A 26,466-nucleotide genomic window follows, 5' to 3' on the forward strand; every position below is an offset into this window, starting at 1 on the left:
CAGCACAAGTAACAGCTCAGTGGTCATTCTAGGAGTTACACTGGAGATGGCCCAGCCCAGAGTTTGCTATTCTAGCTCTTTGTGAAATGTGGAAGCACTGAAGTCCGCATATCAAATCCTATATCCACATAGCCATCTTAAAGGCTCAGGAGAGGAAAACGAGTTGTTATAGTCCATTCAGGCCACTATTAAAAAGCATCATAAACTGGATAACTTGTAAACAACAGAAACTTACTTCTCAGAGTTCTGGAGGTTGGGAAGTCCAAGATCAAGGTGCCAGCAGATTCCATCTCTTGCTGCATCCTCATATGGCAGAAGGGGTGAGGGGTTTCTCTCTCGGGCCTCTTTTTATAGGGGCATTAGTCCCATGAGGGCTCCATTTCATGACCTAATCACCTCCCAGAGGCCTCCCACCCCTGATACCATCACCTTGGGGTTAGAAATTTAACACATGAATTTGGGGAGTGGGGGACGACACAGACATTCAGACCATAGCATTGGCATGGAACCACAGGACCCCTGGAGATTGAGAAGGGCATAGGTGATCAGGGATTCAAGGGTACTTGCTGAGTCATAACCAGTAGAGTAGAATGTTTCCAGTGAGGGCCTGTAAAGAACTATGGAAAACCAGCTTCAAACACCTGGTAGGCCTTGTGGGTGAGACAACGCCTCGGGCAATACTAGTGATGGAAGATGCTTTCTGCACTCTTCTCTGTTTTGGCCCTGGAAGAGTCAGAAACCAGTTTACAAGCTTGGGAGACTGAGAAACCCTAGGTAGGGGAAATAGAAGATAAATTGTTGTTTCTCCCCAGTCCCCATTCCCTCACCACCACTGCACACAGGTACACACCCACATCAGGTGCTGCCTGAGCGAGGAGAGAGGATTTACTTTAAATCAAGTTCAAGGTTCTGTGTATTACATAGAATTGAACATTATATGATTTAGGATTATGTAAATTAAGACTATATTTACAACTTTGGGACTTATTACCTCTGTGTGAACAGAAAAAGTACAGGACTGCCTAAGTTTTTGCCACAGAGCAAGAGATTCATTCTCTGCACAGAATAACTTGTAGAGAGACAAAGAAATGCAACATAAAGACAGTTTCTGATTACATCTCCTTAAATTCTGCTTGTTCACTCGTTATAGAGACTTAATCTGGAGATCAATTTTTAATTGTTCTAGTGTTTTGCCTTTAAAGGCAAACTAAATGTTGTTGTGATATTGGAACAGTATTTTGTACCGACAAAAGCGCATTTTAGGGCCATGGATGTTCTACCTTCATCTCTATTTGTATTAGTCCGTTCTAGCACTGCTACAAAGAAATACCTGAGACTGAGAAATTTATAAAGAAAAGAGGGTTAATTGGCTCACAGTTCTGATGGCTATACAGGAAGTATGATGGCTTCTGCTTCTGGGGAGGCCTCAGGAAACTTACAATCATGGCAGAAAGTGAAGGGGAAACAGGCAAACATGGCCAAAGCAGGAAGACGAGAGAGAAGGGGGAGGTGTGCACCACACACTTTTAAACAACCAGATCTCACGATCACTCACTCACTCACTCACTCACTATCACGAAAACAGCACCAAAGGGATGGTGCTAAGCCACTCATGAAGGGCCACCCTCATGATCCAATCACCTCCCACCAGGCCCCACCTCCAACATTGGGGATTACAATTCAACATGAAATTTGGTGGAGACATAGAACCCAAACCATATCACCATTTGATAAGCAGCCTAGGGGTCTTTGAGGTCGGTTTTGTGCACAGATAAGGGACTCTAAGGGTCTCTGTTTGTTTATAAAGTAATAGTTGCTTTACCAAAGTTACAAATCAACAAATCTACTTTCTCTTAACCTTTTAAATTCAAATTGCATACTGTTTTAAACTGTTTACAAACTCTATAAAATTTCACAATTACTGTAAGGAGGCACTTTTACTATTTACTTAATTCTCCTAAACGTTTCAAGTAACTTTTACAAATTTAATATTTGACTTTCTTTTCAAGTACTTCAATTCTATAACAAAACTCTAAGTAATTATTATAAATAAGGTAAGTTAAATTTATTTTCATATGCATTTCACCTGAAATTGAATTGGATATAAATTTTATATACTATTTTACATATAAAGACTATATGTTTATAAGATTAAATATGTCATTATTTATTACATAACAGTTAAAGTGCAAATCAATTACTTGATTACATTTTTTTTTTTTTTTTGTGAGACAGAGTCTCACTCTGTTGCCCAGGCTGAAGTGCCATGGCACGATCTCGGCTCACTGCAACCTCTTGCCTCCTGGGTTTAAGTGATTCTCCTCCTCAGCCTTCTGAGTAGTTGAGACTACAGGCACATGCCACCATGCCTGGCTAATTTTTGTATTTTTAGTAGAGACAGGGTTTCACTGTGTTAGCCAGGTTGGTCTCGAGCTCCTGACCTCGGGTGATCCACCCACCTTGGTCTCCCAAAGTGCTGGGATTACAAGTGTGAACCACCACACCCAGCCACACATTTTTACTTTTTTCGAAATGTGGTAATGCTCAGAACTCCTAGCCTCAAGGGATCCTCCCACCACAGCCTCTGGAGTTGCTGGGATTACAGGTGAAAGTCACCATGCTGGCTCACATTGTAAGTTGGAATCACAAAACTAATTTCTTTTGCATCCTAGTGAACTAAATTGTCATAAACATTGTATGTGCTTATACCAACATATCCACATTATTCTTAAATTTAATCACAAACTTTAATGTTACAACATTAGCATAACTAACAATCTATGTTATTTTATACTTAAGTATTTTTTTGAGATGGGATCTCACTCTGTCAACCCCCTTTGGAGCGCAGTGGCACAATCATAGTTCACTGCAACCTCCACTTTCCAGGATCAAGTGATCCTCCTACCTCACTGGGACTACAGGTAAGTTTTTGCATTTGTTTTTCTATTTATAGAGACCAGGTCTCCCTGTGTTGCCCAGGCTAGTCTCAAACTCCCAAGCTCAAGTGATCCTCCTGAATAGCTGGGATCACAGGTGTGCGCCACCACTCCTGGCTAATTTTTTGTATGTCTTTTGTTTGTTTGTTTTTGTTTTTTTGTTTTTTTGTGGAGACGGAGGTCTCACTATGTTGCCCCAGGCTGTTCCCGAACTCCTGGGCTGAAGCTATCCCCCTGGCCTCTCAAAGTGCAGGGATTACAGGCGTGAGCCCCTGCTTCCAGCCCTTAATTCTACATTAGCCAGAATTCAAAGGCATTTACCCACTTAAGAAAATAGGGCACTCTCAGCTTGTTGAGATTCACAGTACACTGAGAATGCTTATCTCACAGAGAGATATTCCTGAAAAATCATGATTTTAATGACTGCGCCATATGCTGGCATGTCTGCACCAGAATTTCCTTTGCCTCTCCCTGTTGGTTTGCTCCACTTTTTCACTGAGTCAGACCGTTGAACACCGTGGACATACTGTCTTGCGTTTCCGAATATTTCCTAGAAGGATACGGACGTTTCCTGACTCACGATAAAGATTTTCTGATTGTCTTTCCAGAACCTTGCCACCAGTTTGCACTCCCACGAATCCTGTTACCGTGACTATCTCGCCATACCCTCCCTAGCACTTAGCGTGATCTCTAGTATCATTTACCATCGTTGCTAATTTGAACGTGAGCAGATGGAGTCCTATTATTTGCGGTCATTAATTTCGCAGCAAGTGCAGTTGAAGGTGTTTTGCATGTTCATTGTGCAGTGCACGCTGTAGTCTGCACCCTTTGGCCGGCAGGTGGGATGCAGGGCGGAGCTGGCGGAGCGCACCCGCCGCCTGGCAGGCCAGTTTGGAGCGGAGTCGCCGCCATCCCCGGCCCCACGGCCAGGGGGCGCTGCGGCCCCCAATCCCCCGCCCCGTCCGGGCTGGGGCGGAGGAGCGGGCGGGGAGCAAAGGTTGGTGTCTCTGCGCTCGGACCTTCGCCAGAGGGGCCGCGGCATCATGACGGTGGGAGCTAGGCTCCGAAGCAAGGCGGAGAGCAGCCTCCTGCGCCGCGGGCCCCGAGGGCGAGGGAGGACCGAGGGGGACGAGGAGGCGGTCGCCATCCTGGAGCACCTGGAGTACGCCGACGAGGCGGAGGCGGCGGCCGAGAGCGGGGCGAGCGCGGCGGTCGAGCGGGGCCCCGGGGCCCGGGGCGCGCGGAGGGTGCACTTCGCACACCTGCCCGAGCGCTACGAGCCCCTGGAGGAGCCGGCGCCGAGCGAGCAGCCCAAGAAGCGGTACCGGCGGAAGCTGAAGAAGTACGGCAAGGTAGGGGCCCTGCGCCGCCACTGCCCGGAGGGCGCGGGTGTGGTGCCCCGCGGGGGAGCGGGAGCCGGGTCCTCACCGTCGATTCACCCAGTTTCTCCGGGCTACACCTTCGACCCCCTCCGCCCCACTCCCATCCCTCGCGGGAGGCTAGCTGCGAGTTGCGAGTCGTGATAGAAACTTAAATCGGAGGTAGGGCTGGGTGGTCCCCTCTGTGCCTGCTATTGCGCTCCTGGCTGCTTACGAACATTTCTCAAGGGGCTCCTACCAAGGTGGTTCTTATGTAAGATCAGGAATCAGTGTCCCTGATTACAGATGGGAATACTGAAGCGTGAGCGCGGCAGGTGACTTGGAGAAGGTTGGCCCAGGTGGAAAGAAAGAAATTGCAACCCAGTGTATGTGTTTTCCAGTAACATCCTCTCCAGGATATCTCATTAGTTGAGAAATGTTTGGGTTATTCTCCCAAATATTCCCAAGGTTATTTCCAGGGCCTGAGAGTGCAACAAATACATAAATAGGCGCTTGTTGAATTTGTTTTTCTCGTCTAGCCAACCATCAGTGTACTCTGGGGCCTTCAAAACATTCTGCCATTTGTCTCGGGGAAATGGGGTTAGGAAGGATGAATGTGGGAGAAAATGACAGTTTCCTTCTCAGAAATCAAAGCCCAGATGCAGTTCCTAGGTGTCTCTGCCTGGAAGCACTCGAAGCTGCTGCCGGAAGCTCTCCTGGCCTGGACAAGGCCACCCAGAATAAAGTCACAGAAGTTACTGTGTCCTGGCCAAAGGCCATGGGCCTCATCTGATTTATTGTCCAGTTATCTGTGTCACCCAGTGCCCTCTTGTACCTGAAACCATTCAGTCTCCATGCCTGGGAGCTTAGGTTTATCATCCTCTTTAAAGGTATGTCAGCAGCTTCTGGAGCAGAACACAGGCAGGGGTAAAACTATAAAGTTGGGTCTTTCTGGCTTAGAGCCCTGCTAGGACGAATCATCTGTGCTTTGGGTCCCAGTTGAGCACAAAGAAGCCATCATGTCCCTCTCCGCTGGTGAACTGATACTGCAGAAACCCCAGCTCAAGGACTAGGAGTTGAAGATATTTTGGGGGCACTCATTATGCGTCAGGCATTGTGCTGAGCAGTAGCGATGCGAAAATGAATACAGGGCAGCCCTGCCCTAGAGAAGGGCACAGCCTCCCAGGAAGACACTGACATAGCTGGGCACCACCGCTGGGGGCTTCAGGGCACAGAGCTCAGGCAGTTCGCTCCTCAGCGGTGAGCTTCTAAAGGCAGGGAAGTTTTCAAATCGTGGTGACATGAAAACTGGGCACAGAAGGATGAGTTAAGATTTCACCAGATAACAGTGAAGTGGTATGAAGTAGGTACACTTCATCCCCACTAGAATGGCTACTCCAAAAAATGTCCAGACAAACCAAATAACAAATGTTGGTGAGAATGTAGAGAAATCGGAACCATTGTACATTGCTGGTGGGAATGTAAAATCGGACAGCCGCTATGGAAAACAATTTGGGAGTTCCTTAAAAAGTTCATTGTAGACTTATTCTGTGATCTAGCAGTTCCACTCTTAGGGATGTAACCAAAATAATTGAAAACAGGTACTCAAATCAATGTTTATGTACACATTTTAATAGAAGCATTATTTACAATAGTTGAAAGGTAGAAACAACCCAAATGTCCCTAAATGGATGCATGCATAAACAAGGGTGTTATATACATACAATGGAATACTATTCAGCCATAAAAGTAAGGAAATGTAGTAATCCATGCTACAACATGATGAACCTCTAAAAATATTATGCGAAGTGAAGTAAGCAAGACCCACAAGATCACGGATAGTGCATATGATTCCACTTGTATGGAGTGCCCAGGATAGGTCAACACATGGAGATGGAACACAGATTGGTGGTTGCCAGGGACTGGGGGAAAGAGGAATGGAGCACATCCGCTTAATGGAGTATGTGTTTTTTCCTGAGGATGATGAAAATGTTTGGAACTAGATAGAAGTGGTAGTTGCACAACATTGTAAATGTACTAAATGCCACTGGGCTGTACGCACTTTAAAATGGTGAATTTTATGTTATGCGAATTTGCCTTAACTAAAACAAATGAAAAAACCAAGATTTCAGTGGCTAGAGAAGTGGTGTCATCTGAGGTAGAGGGGCCATCACAAGCCCAGCTGTGGGCATGAAAGCTCTAGAGTGTTGCACGCTAGTTCAGTGGAGCCAGGAGGCCAGGTGAGAGGACATCGTCAGGTTAGGGTTGGATCTCTCCTTTCTGCCCTTCAAAAGAGTGACTTCAGCTTCTACTTTCTTGGAGCCAACTGAGAGGGTCACCAGGCTCAAACATGGAGAAATAAAGCAGGCAACCCCTCTTTGTTCCCCTAGACCCCTGCTCCCCTCTGAGAGAGTAGTTGGGTAGAAAGCTCTACTCAGATCAAAGAATTCCAAATGCACACTCAAATGACCCTGAAATAGTGGTTGAGAGATATTTTATGTTTCTTTGCATTTCATTTCTCAAATCTGTGTTTTTGACAATGTTCCATTTAATGAACTATTCTAGTAGATTTCTTTTTCCTAAATTACAAGGACAAAGTGACAAGCAGCTTTTAAAGTGTAACCGGCTGAGCAAAATGGATGTACAAATACCAAAAATGTCACGTTTAATGTAGGCAATTGTGGTTCTGATCTTGTTTATAATGGGTCACTCTTAATTGTTAAGCTTGTTCCCAGAAAATATGTTTTTCTTTTGTTATTTCAAACATGTAAGTAGAATTCCCCAATGATTCTTCCCACACATTTAGAGAAGTGTATCTCTTAGCAACATCACATACCCACACATGCACATGCCCCAACCCAGTGTCTCTTTGACACATCAACAGAGTAATGTCCAGGAAAGCAGTGTCTGGAGAAGACACAGACATTACTTGGTTCTCATAAAGCTCCTCATTTAGCGGGAGAGGTACCGAAGGAAACACCCAGCCTCTTCCTACATGCTCAGGATACAGTAATGAGCACAACAGAGTCCCTGCCCTCCTTCTGTTACTGTGAGGGACCCTGTAATGTAAACTATTGAAAGCTTGGCCAGGCGCGGTGGCTCCTGCCTATAATCCCAGCACTTGGGGAGGCCGAGGCAGGTGGATCACCTGAGGTCAGGAGTTGGAAACCAGACTATCATGGTGAAACCCCGTCTCTACTAAAAATACAAAACATTAGCTGGGTGCGGTGGTGCATGCCTCTAATCCCAGCTACTTGGGAAGCTGCAGCAGGAGAATCGCTTGAACCCAGGAGGCAGAGGTTGCAGTGAGTTGAGATTGCGCCATTGCATTGCAGCCTGGACAACAAGAGTAAAATTTGGTCTCAAAAAAAAAAAAAAAAAAAAAGCTCAAGTAAACCAGAAGTCATAGGAAATTATAGTCTTAATAAACTTTCCCAAACAGACAACAAAAATCTTTGGTTTATGTATTACCACCACAAACCTAAATTGCTATGTAATAAAAAGAAGCAGATGTTATTTAGCAGTAATAATAGCTGACATTGGGGAGCACTTACATGGCCTGCAGTTTGTGCCGGGCCCTGTTCTCAGTGCTTTCCTTGCGTGATCTGATTTACTCCTCTTAACAACCCGATGAGGTAGTTACTAAATATTCCCATTGTATAGGTGAGGAAACTGAGGCCATGGGAAATTAAGTAAGTGATAGAGTTGGAATTCAAGCCCAGGCCATGAGTAGTTAACTAGAAGCTTACATATTGCCTTTATTTAAAAAGGGAAATAGAGTATGGGGGTTAAGGTCATAGGCCCTGAAGTGAGATTTCTTTGGGATTGAACTTCAGCTCTGCCTCTAGCCAGATATATAAATGTGGACAGATGTAATCTCTCTGTGCTTTGAATGATTGATGTCTGATAGACAAAGGCCACCAGGGACATACCAGTAGCCAATCCATGTTAAGTTTATGTACTTAGGGCTACAAGGGAGAGTGCATGCCAGAGGAATTGTGGGGTCTTCAAAAAGTAGAGATCTCAAGTAATGAATTGAATGTTTGAGTCTGAACTGAAGAGTTCTTTAAATCTAGGAGATACTTGTAGTCATTAGAAATGGATGAGACCATCTAAGGAGAGATTGTAGGGAAAGAGAGAGAGGAGAGACCCAGGACTAAGTACTGAAGAACACCAACATTTTAAAGTCCATTAGAAGGGATAATTTAGCAAAGAAAGCTGAGGAGGAGCTCCCAATTTAGGTAGAGGAGAACTAAGAATATGGAGTCAAAGAGGCCAGATGATTATTTCATAAAGTACATCAAAAGCTGCTGAGAGGTCAGGAAGACAGAAAAGTGTCCACTGGGTCAGGCAGCATGGGGGTTGTAGATGGCCATGACCAGACAGTCCCTGCATGGGTTGGGGTAGGAGTCAGAGGGAATAAAAAGTACAGACATGGAGGCAGTATATGTGGTTGGCTCTTTTGGCTGGCTTGGCGTGATGGAGGGCAGAGACTGGGGCAGGAATATGGAGTCAAGGTGATACCCGAGCATGTGTGTAAGCTAATGGGATCCAATGGAGAGGAAGCGAATGATGGAGCTGGAGAAGGGAAAGCCAAGATCAAGGTGGGAGAAGGCACCAACAGCAAGTATCAAGGGAATGGCCTGGGGGAAGAAGACCACTTTCTCCACTGTAACACAGGCAACGTGGGAGAAGCCAGGAGCAGACACAGGCAGGGCTATAGAGAGTGGTGGAAGGTGAGCACGTTCCCTGATGATGTCTGGGTTTGGTTTTGTTTTTCTGTGAAAGATGAAGTGGGATCATCTCATGAAGGTATGGAGACTTGGGTGTGTTCGTGTGTGTTGCAAGTGGGGAGGCTTAAGAAGGGAAAAGTATGAGGCAGTACCCGGGGGAGAGAGAAATTCATCCTACTGGACAGATACGGAGGTTTTCCAGGTGGTGTTGGAAGTCAAGGTGAGATTTGTGATTGTGATCAGGAATTTTAAGTTAAACCAGTCTGAGTGGTTATGGTAATATGGAAAGGTCAAAGGACTGAGAGACAAGGTATGTGGCCTAAGGCACAGGTTGTCTGCATGGACATTGATGTCACCAAGAGTGATGACAGAAGTTGAGGTAGGGAGGGGAAGACTATTGGCAGCCATGCAATAAATGGTGGTGGTGGTGTTAATTTTTCTGTTGCAATCCCATTTGAGCCCTTTAGATGTCCCCTGTCTAGCACCTGACATTCTCTGAATGTCCCCTATCCAGCCTTATAGAAAAGGAATAGGAGGAGTGGTTACCAAGAAAGCATCGCCCAAGCCTGACCATCAAGGAGCTTATAATGGTATTGGAAATGCTGGACTTATATAGATATAGCAATTAAAAAATGGCAGAAGACTACAAAGGGACAGATGTGTGGGTCAGACAGAAACATGCCATTGAGGTAGAGGGAGGAGAAGATGGGCTTTCAGATAAGGTGAAGGAAGGAAAATTTAACCCAGCCTTCTGACGGCCCAGTAATTTTTAGCTGGAACAGAGAAAAGGAATGATCTTTGGTTTAAAAAAACAAAACAAAACTGCTTTAGTTTTAGAATTAGCAGCCTTACTGCTGTTTCCAAGAAGGTCTTTGAATTATCTGGAAATAAGCTGTGCTTGAAAGCACGTTCTAAGGGGATGATGTCTACTGTGAGCCCCCACATATTCTTAGGCTGGGGGTGGGCACCTTCCACCAGAGATGTGGGAATGTGGTAACTTGCTGATTTGTCACGGGAGAATCAGGAAAAATGATCTTTACGTATGTTACCGTGACTCATTTTTTTTTTTCATGAAAGATGGCAGAATTAAAAATTGCCTACCCTAATCCTTTGCTTTTCTCTTTTATTCCTAAAACTAGAATGTCGGGAAGGTCATCATCAAAGGATGCCGCTACGTGGTCATCGGCCTGCAAGGCTTCGCTGCAGCCTACTCCGCCCCGTTTGCGGTAGCCACCAGCGTGGTATCCTTTGTGCGCTAATGGGAGCTGCTGCAGCAGGTGCCACCGGAGTGAATGGGAGCCCCTGCTGTGGGAACTTTGTGAATCCTGGAGCATCTCAGACTTGAACATACAGCATACTTGGAAGAGAAAACATGCCTTTCTTTGTTGAATCACATTAGTATGGTGAATGAGTCATCCCTGCCCATCTGCTGAGCTTCTCACATCTCTCGGTCACACGTGGATCCAATGGTCAATCCTGCAGCGAATTCGTCCGAGGTTAGGTTTGGGAGTGGAGCTAGTGTGCTAAAGCCAGAGCCTTCACGTGAAGGTGGCAGGCACTGGGGCGGAAGCCGACACGCAACAGATCCAAGCAGTGTGGGTGTGCAGCAGAACAGTGATCTTGAGGGGAGGAAGAGGATGTTACTGGAGTCAGATGATTTGCTGTATTCTCCTGAAAGGTCGTAGGCTGACAGGCGCTCACATTCCTTAGCTGCCCTCAGAACTGAGGCAGCTAAGGAGCTGTTTATTCCTCAAGTCGTGCTCCCCAATCTCCTTCCTCTACCACTCTGTCACCAGTTTAATTACAGGCTTGAGAAGAAGGAAGAAAGAAAAGATCTCTTGATGCTTTGAAAACTGTGTTGGCAGTGTGGCATGACTGTTTAAAGTAGATAAAAGCTTGTCATTTTACCCCATCCCTGCATGACTGTGAAGCTGGCGAAGAAGGAGGAAAAAGGGCAAGATTGGACGCAGGCTGGGTGGCTGGGACAGGTTGGCCGAGGGACCACTCTGGAGAGCTCTTGTGCCTGGCATTGCCCACTTCAGCCCAGCCACATGTTTGCGGCGACCAGAGTCCCTGCAAAGGTGTGGCTGTCTGTGGTCAGGGCCTACTAGCACCATCAACGCACTCTCGCCATTGGCTCAGCTCCTCTCCGCCAGTCCAACTAAGAGTGCTTTGTCCTGGGTGGGACATAGGGGCTGAGAGAGATGGGGGGAGACATAACACCCAGGAATGAAAATACAGATTTAGAGAAGAAACCAGTAAGTAGGAGACAGAGGTGAAGGAAATGGAAACGAGGCAAGAGGATGTTGTAAGAGAGAAGTTGGCCATCCAGGAACTAGTTCTGGAGCATCAGTGTCAGGGAGTTCAGATAGGCTGGGCCTGTGCCTCTAGGTAGGGACAAGGGAGGCTGGGTGGCCAAGGCTGGTGCTTAAAACCCCTGAGGCCATGAACTCATTGGCTGCCTTTGTAGCATCTTTTCTTCTTCTGTGCTGCCCAGTTTGACTTCATCTCACCTGGATTCAAAGGGTAGGGTGGGCATGGGTCTTGGGCCTGACACCCACCAAGGATGACCTGTGGACTGCCATGGGACGCTGAACAGGGAGATGAAAGAAAGGAGGTCCTCTTACCATACCCCTCTGCCAACCCCCCATAGGCCACTGTTCTGACTTTGTTTCCAGAATATCCAGAAATCCAAAGGGGCTGTTGCTGAACAGTCTGCAGGATCAGTGACAGCACCTACGTGTTGTCCCAAGGCATAAAAGGGAGGCCTCAACACTGATGCTTCTCTGATCAAGCCCGGCCAAGCCCAGACAGAAAGACAGACAGAAAAAAGGAAGGGGTAGAGGAGAAGGTTGAAGCTGTGAAACTAGACTGCACTTCACTTCCTGAAGCTTCAACTTCATGTTGAAGATTCACTGGGAGCCAATTCCTGCCTTGTTAATATTTGTGAGGAAAAGCGACACAAGTGATCTGGTTTTAGCCCAGATGATGAAAGTGGATACGGCACATTTTCACACACGTGAGATCATTATAGCCTGCCCCACAACACTGGGTGTCGGAGAAAGGGAGAGAGAGACATAAGTGGAAGAAAAAGCCAAGCATAGTGAGTGGGAAAAAGAGTGAGAGCCTGTGAGGGCTGCTGACGAGCCCCAGGCAGCCCACAAGTTCCTCGTGGGGAGATGGAGGCAGAGCCCAGGGCAGGGGACAGCTGCTGGGGCCTTTCCTTGCCTGGGAGTCTGTCCCAGGAAGAGCTTCCCCACTCCCATCCCCCAAATTGGAAAAACTGTATAGTCAAGCCTGTTTGGCCCTGAAATTCTTAAGACTCTGGTTAAGAATTAACTCAGTAATGTCAAAAGTCAAAACCTCCTAGGGGTTGTCCTGGGAGTCAGGTTCATGGGTACAGAAGATGAATCTCAGACATCGCTCAGCCTGAGCTGTCATTCTCTGTGACAGCACTGCCCTGGGTTTCTCTTACTCAGTTCTTGGAGTGTAAGCATTTGGATCATGTCACAGATTACCTTTTTACCTTTTCTGTCTCTCTTTTTTTTTTTTTAAGTATCAGTGCCCACACCTTACTGAGTATTGAGTTTTAGAGCTTTCGCTTGATGTGCTTGACCAAGAGACTTCTTTTGTATCCTTTTCTTGTCCTATGATGTAAATAAAAGCCTCAATTTATGTAATGTTTCTGGCGTGAAGGGTTCCCAGCTCCTCACTTTCTAGCCTTGCCTGAGGGAGATTCCTAGAGTCCAGTCACACTGAGAGTTTGGCACAGCAGGTGATGACCCGTCGGGAGAGACCTCCCTGGGAACCAGTAGGAGCCCACAGGTGCTCCCCAAGGACCCAGTGGAGAGAGAGACCCCAGTTCACCTGGGAACTCTGCATATGTGTTAAAGGGGACAGTTCTCTCTAAGCCAGCAGAACAGGCTTTGACTTATAGGAGCCTCACTCAGCTCATGAGTTTGTTAAAAAATGGACTGGGCACAGTGGCTCGTGCCTATGATCCTAGCACCAAGGCGGGCAGATTGCCTGAGTTCAGGAGTTCGAGACCAGCCAGGGCAACATGACAAAACTCCATCTCTACTAAAATATAAAAAATTAGCTGGGTGTGGTGACACACTCCTGTAATCCCAGCTACTTGGGAGGCTGAGGCAGGAGAATTGCTTGAACCCAGGAGGCAGAGGTTACAGTGATACCACAGCACTCCAGCCTGGGCAACAGAGTGAGACTGTGTCTCAAAAAAAAAAAAAAAAAAAAAATTTCCAGAACCTCCAGCTCAGATTTAGAGAGCCTAGCCTGGGGACAGGAGCTGCATTGCCCACAGGCTGCTGAGAAAACTCCAGTGCACCTGTTCCTCTGCCTCAGCTGGGAAATGCTGGCCACTGGGGGCCTGCTGCACAGTGCATCTGCCAGTGGGACTCCCAAGTGGGAGGCTGGGCCAGAGAGGGACCCTGCCAGGTTCCAACCCTGCACTGCGTACATGTGGTATGCCTGCTCACTGAGTCCTCACGGAAGTGACAGAGTAGGTCTTGGAGGTGAGGAAGGTGGAGAGGAGAAGAGTGGTCCTGGTAGCCATCAGGGCCCACTGGTCTCAACCTGCTGTTAGGCTTATAGCAAAGCAGAAGAGAGGGACCACTGTGTCTTCAGCCACCTTGGAGTCATCTCTGCTGCCCCTCTGCCCAGCACCTGTGTCTTGTCAGAGAAGTCCCGACAGCATCTGTGACCAAGAAGCAGCCAGAGGCAGGACTTGAACTCGGACCACTTCCTCCACCCTCCAGTAGTCTTCCAAGGAATGGTAGTCTTCCTTAGCAGAAAACAGTTCCGGCCTCAGGAAACAGTTATTGCAGTGTTAGATGTAGGCAGTTGTGGTTATGGGGTTTGCACCCATGATGTCTTTCCAGCCCCTGACTTCAGGAGTACAGAGGAACTGAGTTCTTTGGGAGGCTCAGATGGGCAGATCACTTGAGGTCAGGAGTTCAAGACCAGCCTAGCCAACATGGTGAAACCCCGTAAACTCAATGATGCCATCACATCCAGAATGTTTTTGAACATTTGATAGATCATCCCAGAAGCTTATTCTGTAATTACACACATACACACACACACACACACACTCTTGAGAGGTTCCATGGTTTTGCCAAAAACCCAGATGGTTCTTGAGTGAAAAAAATCTCTACTGCATTGACCATTCATGGGGAAATGTGGGAAAATAAAAAATACATAGGGTGTGTGTTTATTATTTTTTTTCTAGAGACAAGGTTGGTTTTGAGCCAAACCACTCCAAGGAACATCATAGCCGAGGGAAAAGGGGATCACTTCTGATCTACGGGGCTCCGTGCCTGAGCCTACTGAGTGCACCAGCCACCCCGCGGAGGAAGGCAGAACAAAGGCTTTATTGCTGGAAGCCTCAGGCCAAATCTCCGCCTCGAAATGCTTCATGCTTCCTACCCTTCAGCCTCGTCTGGAGACACAAACTAGGATTAGAATAAAGCACCTTGAGGATGGGCTTTGCTTTTTAAAAAAGTGTTTCTCAGGTAGTTCCTCTTGCATAACCTGTTGACAAGGCTCTAAACAGATGCATCTAGTTCAAACCAGACATAAAAATCCAAGCCAAAGGACCAGACAGAAATAGAGCTGAAGAGTTCACACTTCCTTTCACTTGCTCTTTAATTCCATGGTATTATTATCGTGTCCATGGTCACAGAGCTTAGAAGCAAAGATGCTTTCTGGCAAGGATGATGATTTTTGCATTTTGAGTTCTTAGAGTCAAGAAGAAAAAAAGCATGTAATTATAAAATATTTTCACAGCTATCATTCTCCTATACAAAATCAGACTTGAATTTGTCTTTCAGTGTTTTCATTTTGATAAAGCAATGAGCCATTCATAGAATCCCACAAGCCCCTGAATAGAACCCCATCTGCTTCCCCTGGTCCCAGTTCTAGGGCATGTTCATGATCACTGTGAACTAACATGCATTAAACATCCAGTAGGGACGAGGTGCGATGGCTCATGCCTATAATCCCAGCACTTTGGGAGGCTTAGGTGGGCAGATCACTTGAGGTCAGGAGCTCAAGACCAGCCTAGCCAGCATAGTGAAACCCTGTCTCTACTCAAAATATAAAAATCAGCCAGGCGTGGGGGCAGGCACCTGTAATCCCAACTACTCAGGAGACTGAGGCATGAGAATCGCTTGAACCCAGGAGGCAGAGGTTGCAGTGAGCCAAGATAGTGCCACTGCACTCCAGCCTGGGCGACAGAGTGAAACTCAGTCTCAAAAAAATGGAAATAAATAAACATTCAGTAGGTACACGAGGCACTGTGCTCGGTGGTTTAGCAGCTTTTTATTCTCCATTTCATTCTCAATAACAGTGTCAATGAGGTAGATACTATTATCTCTGTTTTATAGATAATAAAACTGCAGTCGAGGAAACTTAGGGAATTTGGCTCTGGTGCTTTGGCCAGGAAGTGCTGAAATCAGGACCCAAGACTGCGCTTTCTGTCAGTTTCAGCTGCCTCTTCCTTCCGTTTCCTCTCAAGCTCCTGTCAACTGAAGGAAGAAAAATCAAGCTTTTAAAGCATTAAAGTCAATTTTATATGGAAATCTTCTAGACTGAGGCTTAAAGCCAAGGAGCAGCCCTTTAGAGAGGTCCCGTCAGGCTGCTCCAACATCGTGTTTCAGCCCATTGCTTATACGCAGGTGGTGGAGGTTAAATAGCTGCAAAATCACATCAAAGTTTGGGTTCAAGATCACATCTAGCTCCAGATTACAGAAGTGTAACCACTAACCGTTGGTAATTCCACCACCCAGATATATGGTGATGGACGTTGGCTAGATCATTTGAGGTCTTCTACAGCACAATGTGAAGTGACTGTGGAACAAACCATAATCTTCTATTATTGCTTGTTTGGGGGACGTTATGTGTAGGAAACAGCAAGGACTATGATGATTTATCTTTTAAGGAATGTAGTGACTCAGGCAGGAGACATGGGGGTACCCTGTGCTGTATCCTAGTTTGTCTTCAGGGCATCTTTCCAGAGAGTTGCATGTTGTCACAGAGTCAGGGGCTTCGTGAAATTCTGCTGGCAGGCAGAGTTAAGGGAAGATGATTTCTTACCTTTGCTGCTTTGGCTCACACTCCTGTTAACCTCCAATGACCACAAGGAAGGGAAAGCTTTAGATGTAATGATATCCAATATGCATTCCTCGTTGCATTTATGTAAGCAAAATAGTTAGCAAGACTCCAATAAAGACTTGAGGTGCTGACATTATACTCTGGATTTTTGAGATGATGAGATTGCTTAGCTGTGGATTTGCCATGGTCAAAACACAGAAGGAAGCCTGTGAAGGGGTGTGTGACTCTCAAGTCAATGGGGTTGAATTTGCTTTGCAATTTTGCCACACTTCCTTGGCGTGATTTCTGCAGGTGCAGTAACTATTCCCACTGGCTGCAATTTTGTTCTGATGAAGCAACCCTCCGTTGTTCACCCCAGGGGCACAGAAGCCACCTTTCGAGGCTCCACGGGCAGCAGGAAGCCACCTGCCTAATAGGAACAGTGTTGGCATTGGACCAGCTGGCTTCTAATCCTGTATCTGTGTGACCTCAGACAAGCTCTTCAACTTTGAATTTCATTTGCAAAGTAGATGGCATCTACTTCAGAGGCCTATTTGGAAGGTTAACGATGAAGTGCATTAAGAGCCTAACCCGTAGGATATTAAGTGTTCTGCCTCTGCAACTGCCCCTAGCTGAAAGTCAGCTGCCTCTGACCTGTGGGAGGACAGGAAAAAGGTCTGAGAGCTAGGGGTAGGGCAGGGTGGTGGGGAGAGTACAGGGAGGGAACCAGGGTGTTCCCTCCCTGAGAGGGAGAGGAGTCTGAGGTGAGAGGGAAAGGAAAGGAGTGAGGGTGAGAGGGAAAGGGTGAGAGGGAAAGGAGAGGAGAGACACAACCTGTCTCCCCATCCATTTGTGTTTTTCTCTCCTTCCAGAAAAATTGGAGACCCAACTTTCCCTTTGCTGGAAAGCAAACCCGGCAGCAGGAGCTGCAGGGGAACTGGGTTGGGGGCTGTGGCTCAGGAATAGCAGGAGGGAGAGGGCTGGAGAAGACAGAGCCTGGGCTGGTTCAAGGCAGCGGGAAAGAAAGGGTTTGTGTGTAGCTTTTGGTCTCTCCCAGTCACCCCTGACAAGGAGGGACTCAGTTTTTGCCCTGAACTCACTTCCCCTTCTGGTCAGCCTATGGCCTTGTTTCTGGACACCCAAACTCATCTTATCTGTAACAGGGGATGGAAGAAGTCCTGTCAGCTCCCCAAGGCATGAGGGTGCACAGGATAAACAGGCAGTTTGAGGATCAATGAGAAAACTCCTGGGCCCTGAGGAGGTGCAAAGAGGTCACTGTCACTGCTCATTGCAAACATGATGGCAACATACTTACTAATAGCTATTATGACAAACTGGAAGGCAAATATGCACTTGCCTTAATCTCTGAAAGTCTCTTCATTTGTGTATTTGTTCACTTATTCAACAAACACAGTTGAGCCCCTGCTGTGTGCTGGTCTCAGGCTAGATGCTGGGCCTGCTCCACTGGGAGGTGTTAGAAGGGAGGGAGCCCTTACAGCTGTGAGTCCTAGTGTCAGACTCTCTGTTGAGCGCTGGAGTTTAGTGTACAGGGTGATGACTAGCGGGAGTGCCTTGATCAACCCCACATGAGAAGTAAGCAGGACTGGACAGGGGGAGAAATTGAGCTGCAGTGCACACCCAGCAAAGGTCGCAGCCCACCCCACCAGGAGCTCTGAAACCGAATGGCCCTTCAGGGTTGACCCAACTTGCAATGGGATGGCCGGGCCATTATGTTAGGGAAGCATGGGCATCAGAGAGCCAGAGTGACACCATTTTAAAATCAACTCTGGAGCCAGGCACTGTGGCTCATGCCTGTAATCCCAGCACTTTGGGAGGCTGAGGTGGGCGGATCACAAGGTCAAGAGATTGAGACCATCTGGCCAACATGGTGAAACCCCCTCTACTAAAATACAAAAAAATTAGCCACGCGTGGTGGTGTGTGCCTGTAGTCCCAGCTACTCAGGAGGCTGAGGCAGAGGAATCACTTGAACCCGGGAGGTGGAGATTGTAGTGAGCCAGGATTGCACCACTGCACTCCAGCCTGGCGACAGAGCAAGACTCCGTCTCAAAAAAATAAATTAATTAAATAAAATAAATAAAATCAACTCTGTTGGCCAGGCATGGTGGCTCATGCCTATAATCCCAGCACTTTGGGTGGCTAAGGCAGGTGGATTACCTGAGGTCAGGAGTTCGAGACCAGCCTGGCCAACATGGTGAATCCCCGTCTCTACTAAAAATACACACACACAAAATTAGCCAGGGGTGGTAGCAGGCACTTATAGTCCCAGCTGCTCAGGAGACTGAGACAGGAGAATCGCTTGAACCCAGGAGGTGGAGGTTGCAGTGAGTCAAGATGGCACCATTGCACTCCAGCCTGGGCAACAAGAGTGAAACCCCATCTCAAAAAAAAAAAGAAAGAAAGAAAGAAGAAAGAAAATCTGTCTTAAAACTAGCAAGACACTTTCCTTGCCAGTCATGACCTATCCTAAGATGTTTACAGCTAAGAAAACTGTTTGATAATGTCTTTGAGGACAAACTCCTACAACAGAAAGTTCAGATGTCCCAATACCCATAACAATATATGCTTTCAAGATAACTATAGTTATACTTTAATGTATTAATACACTAAAATGTTACGGATAGTTTTCTTTAAATCAATAAAATAATAAAATTTCTCAGGCTATCAGCGCACCTGGATGTAGGCACAGCTTAGCTTAGTGTTGACATAGGGAAGGCCCCACATAAGAAAAACGTAAAGACATTCCTCTGCTTGCTTTCTGAGGACACCCTACCCTGTAATGGAGTCATTTCAATAAACTCGCTTCTTTCACTCCGCCCCACAACTTGCCTTGAATTCCTTCCTGTACAAAATCCAAGACCCCTTTTGCCAGTAACACTTATACCCGACGCTGATCAGCTGATGGATGAGCTGCCCTGGGACAGAGATACCTTCAGGCCAGGCAGCTCTGGGTTGCTGCGGCAATCCTTGAAGGGGCTCTGCGCTGCAAAGTTGTCTGCTGACAACACTCCCAGCAAGCGGCGCAGAGTCCTCGCTCGAAGGAGGATGTGGGTGGCACATTGATCTGTCTACCACACTGGCTCTGTGGAATCTGACTCCACAACTCATGGTGTGACCTTGGGCAAGAGGCTCAACATCTCTGATGAGTTTGCCCAACTGACAAATGGGGATAATACCACTTCCTAGAGCCATCAACAGGATGGAGTGAGTGAATTCTCACACGAGTGAAACCCACAGAAAGAACTCGGTGTGTTTTGTCTTGCACACTTCCAGGCAACTATAATCCAGTAGGATGAGCATGTACAAGCAGGGATTGAGGGGGCCCTTAAGAAAGGCTTCTCAAAAAGAAGGGGTGTCCAAGCTGGGGCCTGCGGATAAGTAAGTGATGCCCAGGCAGAGGAAGTACAGAAGGGTGGCAGAGGAAGAGGGTTTCAGGCAGTGGTAGTTACAGATGCAAGACCCTAAAGGTGAAAGAAACTCGGAAGCGACAGTGTGGCTGGAGTGGGAGACCAGAGGCTGGCAGGGAGAGGGCAGTGGTGTGTGCCTCAGTCATGAACTGACCTTGGCAAACAGAAGTCTTTACAAAGGAGGTGCCTTCTGCTGCAAGCATAAAATAATAACCTGTTTGTTATCATAATAATAATAATAATTACTGTCAGGCCTCTGAGCCCAAGCCAAGCCATCACATCCCCTGTGACTTGCACGTCCACATCCCCTGTAACTTGCAGATATACGCCCAGATGGCCTGAAGTAACTGAAGAATCACAAAAGAAGTGCAAATGCCCTGCCTCGCCTTAACCAACGACATTCCACCACAAAAGAAGTGAAAATGGCCGGTCCTTGCCTTACGCGATGAAGTGGAATTCCTTTTCCTGGCTCATCCTGGCTCAAAAAGCTCCCCCACTGAGCACCTTGTAACCCCCACTCCTGCCCACCAGAGACCAACCCCCCTTTGACTGTAATTTTCCTTTACCTACCCAGATCCTATAAAACGGCCCCACCCTTATCTCCCTTCGCTGACTCTCTATTCAGACTCAGCCCTCCTGCACCCAGATGAAATAAACAGCCATGTTGCTCACACAAAGTCTGTTTGGTGGTCTCTTCACACGGACGCGCATGACAATTACCTGTTTGCTCTCCTGATTGGTTGGGACTGGAGCCAGACCTCCTAGACAGCCTGAGCTTTAGAGCCATGGATGCTGGTTGGCAGGGAGTGTAAGGAGACCTTGACCTCCAAGGCCAGGGAGCGGTGGGGCAGTAGCCTCCTCCTCTCAAGGCCCTGCTGAGGAGCTACGCCATGAGGTCATCCCAGACACCTGGGCAAGTCATCCTGCTTAGCTGGGAATTTGGAGCCATCCTCAGCTGACACAGGAGGCAGAGAGAAAGCATTTAGGGCTTCCCTTTCTGCCTGTTCTCAGGCCCAGGAAGCAACCTGAGCACTATACTGGGAGTCAGCAGAGCAATCAGCCACGTGTGACCTCGAACCAGTCACCCACCTGACTGAATCTGGGCATCTTCTGCAAAACAGTGAGGTTGAAGTAGATGGTACATTCGTCCCTCCCTGCTCTGGTATGCAAAGTCTGAGGTGTTTTCTCCTGTCCTGCCTCTAACAAAATCACCTCTCATTTTTTTGGATCATTGTCTTTCATTTCACAAGGGCCATTTCCTACTGGGCTCCCTCTTGACTTCTTAAGCAGCTCCCAAGGCCACTCTGACAATATCAGGCCTGCCGCCTCCTCTCATGCTGCCCCCAACAAAGGAAACAAGAACAATGGGAATCACTTTCCCAGCAGCCTCTGCCCCACTGAGGATAGGTGTCTTGAGTTGTTTTGCTGGCCCCGTGGCTGTTTTTCCCAACTCCACCACCTTCTCTGCTCTGGGCTCCCTCCTGATCAAGGTTCCCAGTGGCAGAATGGTCAGGATTGGCCAGGAGAGGCCACCCCCAGCCTTCATCCCAGCCTCCCCACTCTGCACTTTAAATTCTGCTTCTCTCTCAAAGCAAGGGCCCCTCCTGGATGAAACCTTCCCTGATCTCAGCAGCTGGAATGAATCAGCCTCTGGACCTGGGAGCATGGTGTGTGTCCTGATTCTCAGCCCCTGTCTTATTCTGCTGCATATGAGAATTACCTGTTCACAGATGCGGCTTCCCCTACTGGCCCCAGCCTGATGTTTGCATATAGTGGGTGCTTCATGCTTGGTTGGGGGAGGGAAGGAGGGAAAGAAGGCAAGAAAGGAAACAGTACAAATCTCTATAGGAGGCTTTGTACATCTAGGGCAACATTAGTCTCTGTTCATTGTTTTACGTACAACATAAAGATCTGTAGGGAGTGTGTGGGCTCTGGGTACTTCCATTGGACAGCTCTGCTCAGGAACAAGGAAGCAGGCTGTGAGGGAAGTCTCCCCAGGTCACTGCTCACAGCCCTGGGAAAGCTGCTCCAATGGCCCTGCTGCTGCACTCAGGTACCCTTTGCCCAGAGTGGAGCATTCAGAGTGTGTGTGTGGGTGGGAAGGGCGGGACCCTCAGCTATAGTTCCAGGGGCTGTCCAAGGGCTGCCCTAGATGTGGTCTGGACGTGGATGGCATTTGTCCCATGTGTTGCCTGGCCTGACTGAGGAGCAACAGGATGCCCAGGAGGAGCAGAGGGACAGGGAGCTGGGTTGGGCAGCGTGGAGCTGGGGATGGGGCTGTCCCGCAGGCCTCATGGGCCGTGTGAAGACTTGGCTCTTGCTCAGAGTGGGCTGAGGCACTGCTGCAGGACTTTGAGCAGAGGAGGGCAGGGCCCTAAGGGGAGAGACGCTCATTAGTTCATCTCACAGACGAGGACACTGAAGCAGACAAAGTGATGAACTCACCCAACCCCCAGTCCCACTGCATCTGAGGTGTGACTCCCTCACAGGCCCCTGCTCATGACCAACCCTGTCTGTACTTACTTCTCCATCAGTTTGCTCCCTTGTTTGCAGATTCACTCCCCCAGCTCCAATGTCTGCTCTGTGAGGGCAGAGACCGATTTGTTCACTGCTGAATCCTCATGCCTTCAGTGAAGCCTGGCGTGGAGCAGGGGCTCTGTGTCCATCTGCTGAAGACTGAATGAGATCTTGTGATGTCTTAGTCCACGTGTGCTGCTGTAATAGAATACCACAGACTAAGTAATTTATAAGGAACAAATGTATCTTCTCACAGTTCTGGAGGCTGGGAATTCCAACACCAAGGCACTGGCAGGTTCAGGGGCTGCTGAGGGCTGCTCTCTGCTTCCAAGCTGGTACCTCGTTGCTGCATCCTCCAGAGGAAAGGAAGGCTGTCCCCTCACGTGGCCAAAGGCAGAAGGGCAAGAGGGGTGAACTCTCTGTCAAGCTCCTTTTTAAGGGTCCTAATCCCATTCGTGAGGGAGGAGCCCTCATGGCACAATCACCTTTTAAAAGACCCAACCCTTAATACCATCACATTACCAACACCTGAATTTTGGAGGGGACACTTTCAAACCATAGTACTGATATAATAGGAAATGTGTATTTGGTCTCTGCCCCTGGTTCCTGTTACAGAGCTCCTAAAACTCTTATAATTTCCTGTGTGATCAGAACATCTTTTGTTCTAATGAGGCACCTCTTGGTGGGCTCCTAGATGTGGGCTGGGCATCAGAAAGAACAAGTCATGTTTAGAAGCTTGGAGATTTCAGCCCCATCACCCATCGTCTGAGAAGAAGGGAGGGCCTGGAGATCGAGTTAATAATTGATTATGCCCATGTGATGAAGCCTCCATAAAAATCCCTGAACTGCATTCAAGTGGGAGTTGAACAATGAGAACACATGGACACAGGGAGGGGAACATCACACATGGGAGCCTGTCGGGGAGTGGGGGGCAAGGGGAGAGAGAGCATTAGGGAAAATACCTAATGCATGTGGGGCTTAAAACCTAGAGGACGGGTTGGCAAGTGCAGCAAACCACCATGGCACATGTATACCTATGTAACAAGCCTCCATGTTCTGCACATGTATTCCAGAACTTAAAATAAAAAAAAATAAAATAAATGATTTAAAAAACAGAAAAAAAAAATGCTTGAGGGCAGTATATACCTCATTTACCCTGATGTGATTATTATGCATTGTGTGCCTACATCAAAAATATTAATATCTCATGTACCCCATAAATATATACACCTACCATATACACAAAAATTAGAAATGAACAAAATAGCCATTCTGACTGGTATGAGATGGTATCTCATTGTGATTTTGATTTGTATTTCTCTAACAGGATCAATTACACCCAGCCTTAGCATCATACAATATACTAATGTAACGAACCTGCACGTGTGCCCCCTGAACCTAAAAGTTGAAATTAAAAATAAATAAATAAAATAAAACTAAAAAAAAAAAAAATCCCTGAACTACAAGGTTCGGAGAGCTTCCTGGTTGGTGGACACGTCATGTGCTGAGAGGGTGGCACACCACAGTTCCTTGGGGACAGAAGTTCCTGCACTTGAGACCTTTCTAGACCTTGCCCTATATAGCTCTACATCTGGCTGTTCATCTGTATCCTTACTGTAGCTTTTATTAAGATAATAAACTGGTAAACATAAGTGTTTCTCTGAGTTCTGTGAGTCAGCCCAGCATATTAATCGAACCTAAGGAACAGGTCATGAGAACTCTGATTTATAGCTGGTTGATCAGAAGTATAGATGACAACCTACAGCTTGGGATTGGTGTCTGAAGTAGGAGGCAGTCTGGCAAGACTGGTCCCTTAACCTGAGGGATCTGACTGACTCCAGGTGGCTCAGGTCCAAATTGATTGAATTACAGCACACCCAGCTGGTGTCTACCGGAGAACTGCTTAGTGTATGGGGAACATCTGGTCTCAGAGGTGTTTTGTGTTGAGTGTTGGGTGTGTGAGTAGGAAAAATACTTTGGCTTTGTTCCTATCTCTTATAGTAAACAAGGACAGACAAACACAGATGGCCCAGAGAGGAGGTGCTGGCATGACCGATGCTGGGTTCTCTCCAAAAAGTCAGCACTCAAGCTCCCATACAAATTCTGGGGCTCTATGCCAGCCTGAAGTCCAATATGTGGGTGTCCGCTTAGGGCCCTACCCTAACCCACCATGACACTGTACCTTGGAAAGTCAAAGAAGTGTGCTTGGCTCTATAGCGTCATTCATTACCAATTCCTTTCACCTACTGATTTATTTATGTTGAGGCAGGGTCTCTGTCACCCAGGTTGGAGCACAGTGGTGCAATCACAGCTCACTGCGATCTCAACTTCCTAAGCTCAATGGATGCTCCTGCCTCGGCCTCCCCAGTAGCTGGGACTACAGGCATGCACCACCATGCCTGGCTAATTCTTTCACCTATTTGGTCACTCAGACATTTAACAAATGTGACCTGACACCTGCTCTGCACCTGTCACTAGGCTGGGACAGTGCACAAGCAAACAGGGCCATGGTGCCTGCCTCCTTGCCTCCTACTGAGGGGCAGACCAAGGATAAAAGACAAATGAGTAGTCAGCTGCTATGGGGAAGCAAACGAGGGGGCCCTAGCCTCCCGTGGATGGGCAGGGAGGCCGGTGGGAAGACTCGACAGCCTTGGGGCAGGCGCTCGGGGCAGGGGTAAGAGCTGCAAGGTTGTCAGAAGGGATGCCTTCAGTGCCTTCAGAAAGGTGGGAGCTCAGAGTGGTTGGGAAGGGAAGCCAGTTTCACTGGAGAGGGGAGAGGAAGGAAGTGGGGGTGGGAAGTGAAGGTGTCCCCTCCCCACTTCCCGTAGGCTCTACTGACAGTGAGGGGAAGTGAAAGGGAAATTTCTGATCGGCTCTAAGTAGGGGGAGGCGTGGCAGTAGGATCCACTCCATGGTTTGAAAAGATCCCCCTAACTGCTATGGAAATAGGCTGGCTTGGGGTAGGCATAGCTGAAGCAGGAAGGAGTGGAAGAGGCCTTGGGTGGTCCAGGAGCAATGGAAAAGAGAAAGCCCACTGGAGCACTATTGAGGAAACGGGTGCAGTGGCTCAAGCCTGTAATCCCAGTGCCTTGGGAGGCCAGAGTAGGAGGATTGCTTGAGGTCAGGAATTCGAGACCAGCCTGGGCAACATAGCAAGAACTCTGTTTCTAAAAAAATGAAAAATGTTTAGCTGAGCATGGTGACATATACCTGTAGTCCAGTTACTCAGGAGGCTGAGGCTGGAGGATCCCTCAAGCCCAGGAGTTTGAAGCTGCAGTGAGCTATAATTTTGCCACTGTACTCCAGTCTGGGCAACAAAGTGAGACCCTATCCCCATCCCCTTAGCCCCCCCACCCTCCAAAAAAGGAAAGGAAAGAAAATAGAGGTGATAAAATTTGTCAATATAAGTGTGGGACTTAGGGAAAGAGCAGAACCAAAGAATTCTCTAGGATTTTGGTCTGAGCGATAGGGAAGGCACCAACTGGAGGAAGAAACAGGAGAATGTGAAGTCTTTTGAGCCCAAGGCCAAGATTACTGTTTGTTTGTTTAATTTGCACAATACTTCTATGCTGGGCCAGAAAGACAATGTGCAAAGCCAAGCTCTGGGGTTTTCTGCTGCAGCCAAAGTATTTCCTGTGCCCTTGTCATTTTTACCTTGGAACCTGGACAGTCACATGGTTGGCCCCGTCCCTGACCTTGTCCTCCCTGGGGGAGACAGAGACTTACTGTACACATGCTCCCCACTGGTGTCTCCTGGCTCTAGAGTCTGCTTCTAGGCACATTTCAGGCCCTCCTGAAGGGGACAGGAGTGGTGCCTTTTGTGTATTTAAGGCAGAGCTGAGTGGAGGAAATTAACACGTGAGCCTCAGTAAAATTCAGGCCCTGCTAGGTGCTCAGTATCACATGTCATTTAATCCTCATAAGTGTCCAGTAACATAGATGTTATTATCCTCCTTATTCAAATGAGGAAGTGAGACCAAGAGGCCTCTCCATGCACAAGGCCCCACAGGAGACTTCTCAGGCTGGGTGGATTCCACACCCTTCTTGGTCGTGCCTTCCCTCCAGATAGATCCTGAAACGCTTCTTCTGCTCTGGTTCCCCCACTCCCCTCAACACACACACATTTTATGCTTGTCGTCCAGGAGGGCTTTACACTAGGCAGTTCCCCTTTCCCAAGCACTTCTCTTCCCATTTGAGGGTCTGTGGGTTCCCCATATTGATTTCTCCAAAACTTAGGGAAGAAACAACTTTGTGGCTTCCAAATACAGTATTAGGTTCAGTGAAATCCCCCTCTCCTTAGGAAAATATGGGCAGCAATCTTTTTTTTTTTTTTTTTTTTTGAGACGGAGTTTCACTGTTGTCTCCCAGGCTGGAGGCTGGAGTGGA

The 26,466-nt window shown here is 47.6% G+C and overlaps 1 protein-coding gene across 1 annotated transcript; it reads left to right on the forward strand.

The window, feature by feature from the left end:
* Nucleotides 1-3,422: 3,422 nt before the first annotated feature.
* On the forward strand, nucleotides 3,423-12,707 carry LOC105532791 (chromosome unknown open reading frame, human C1orf115). The gene is made up of 2 exons (XM_011971075.1): nucleotides 3,423-4,288; nucleotides 10,167-12,707. The coding sequence occupies exons 1-2, from the start codon at nucleotides 3,980-3,982 to the stop codon at nucleotides 10,284-10,286; spliced, it is 429 nt and encodes a 142-aa protein (XP_011826465.1). The 5' UTR covers nucleotides 3,423-3,979; the 3' UTR covers nucleotides 10,287-12,707.
* The last annotated feature ends 13,759 nt before the right edge of the window (nucleotides 12,708-26,466 follow it).

Source organism: Mandrillus leucophaeus, unplaced genomic scaffold (genome assembly GCF_000951045.1).
Source record: "Mandrillus leucophaeus isolate KB7577 unplaced genomic scaffold, Mleu.le_1.0 Scaffold985, whole genome shotgun sequence".
Taxonomy (NCBI): domain Eukaryota; kingdom Metazoa; phylum Chordata; class Mammalia; order Primates; family Cercopithecidae; genus Mandrillus; species Mandrillus leucophaeus.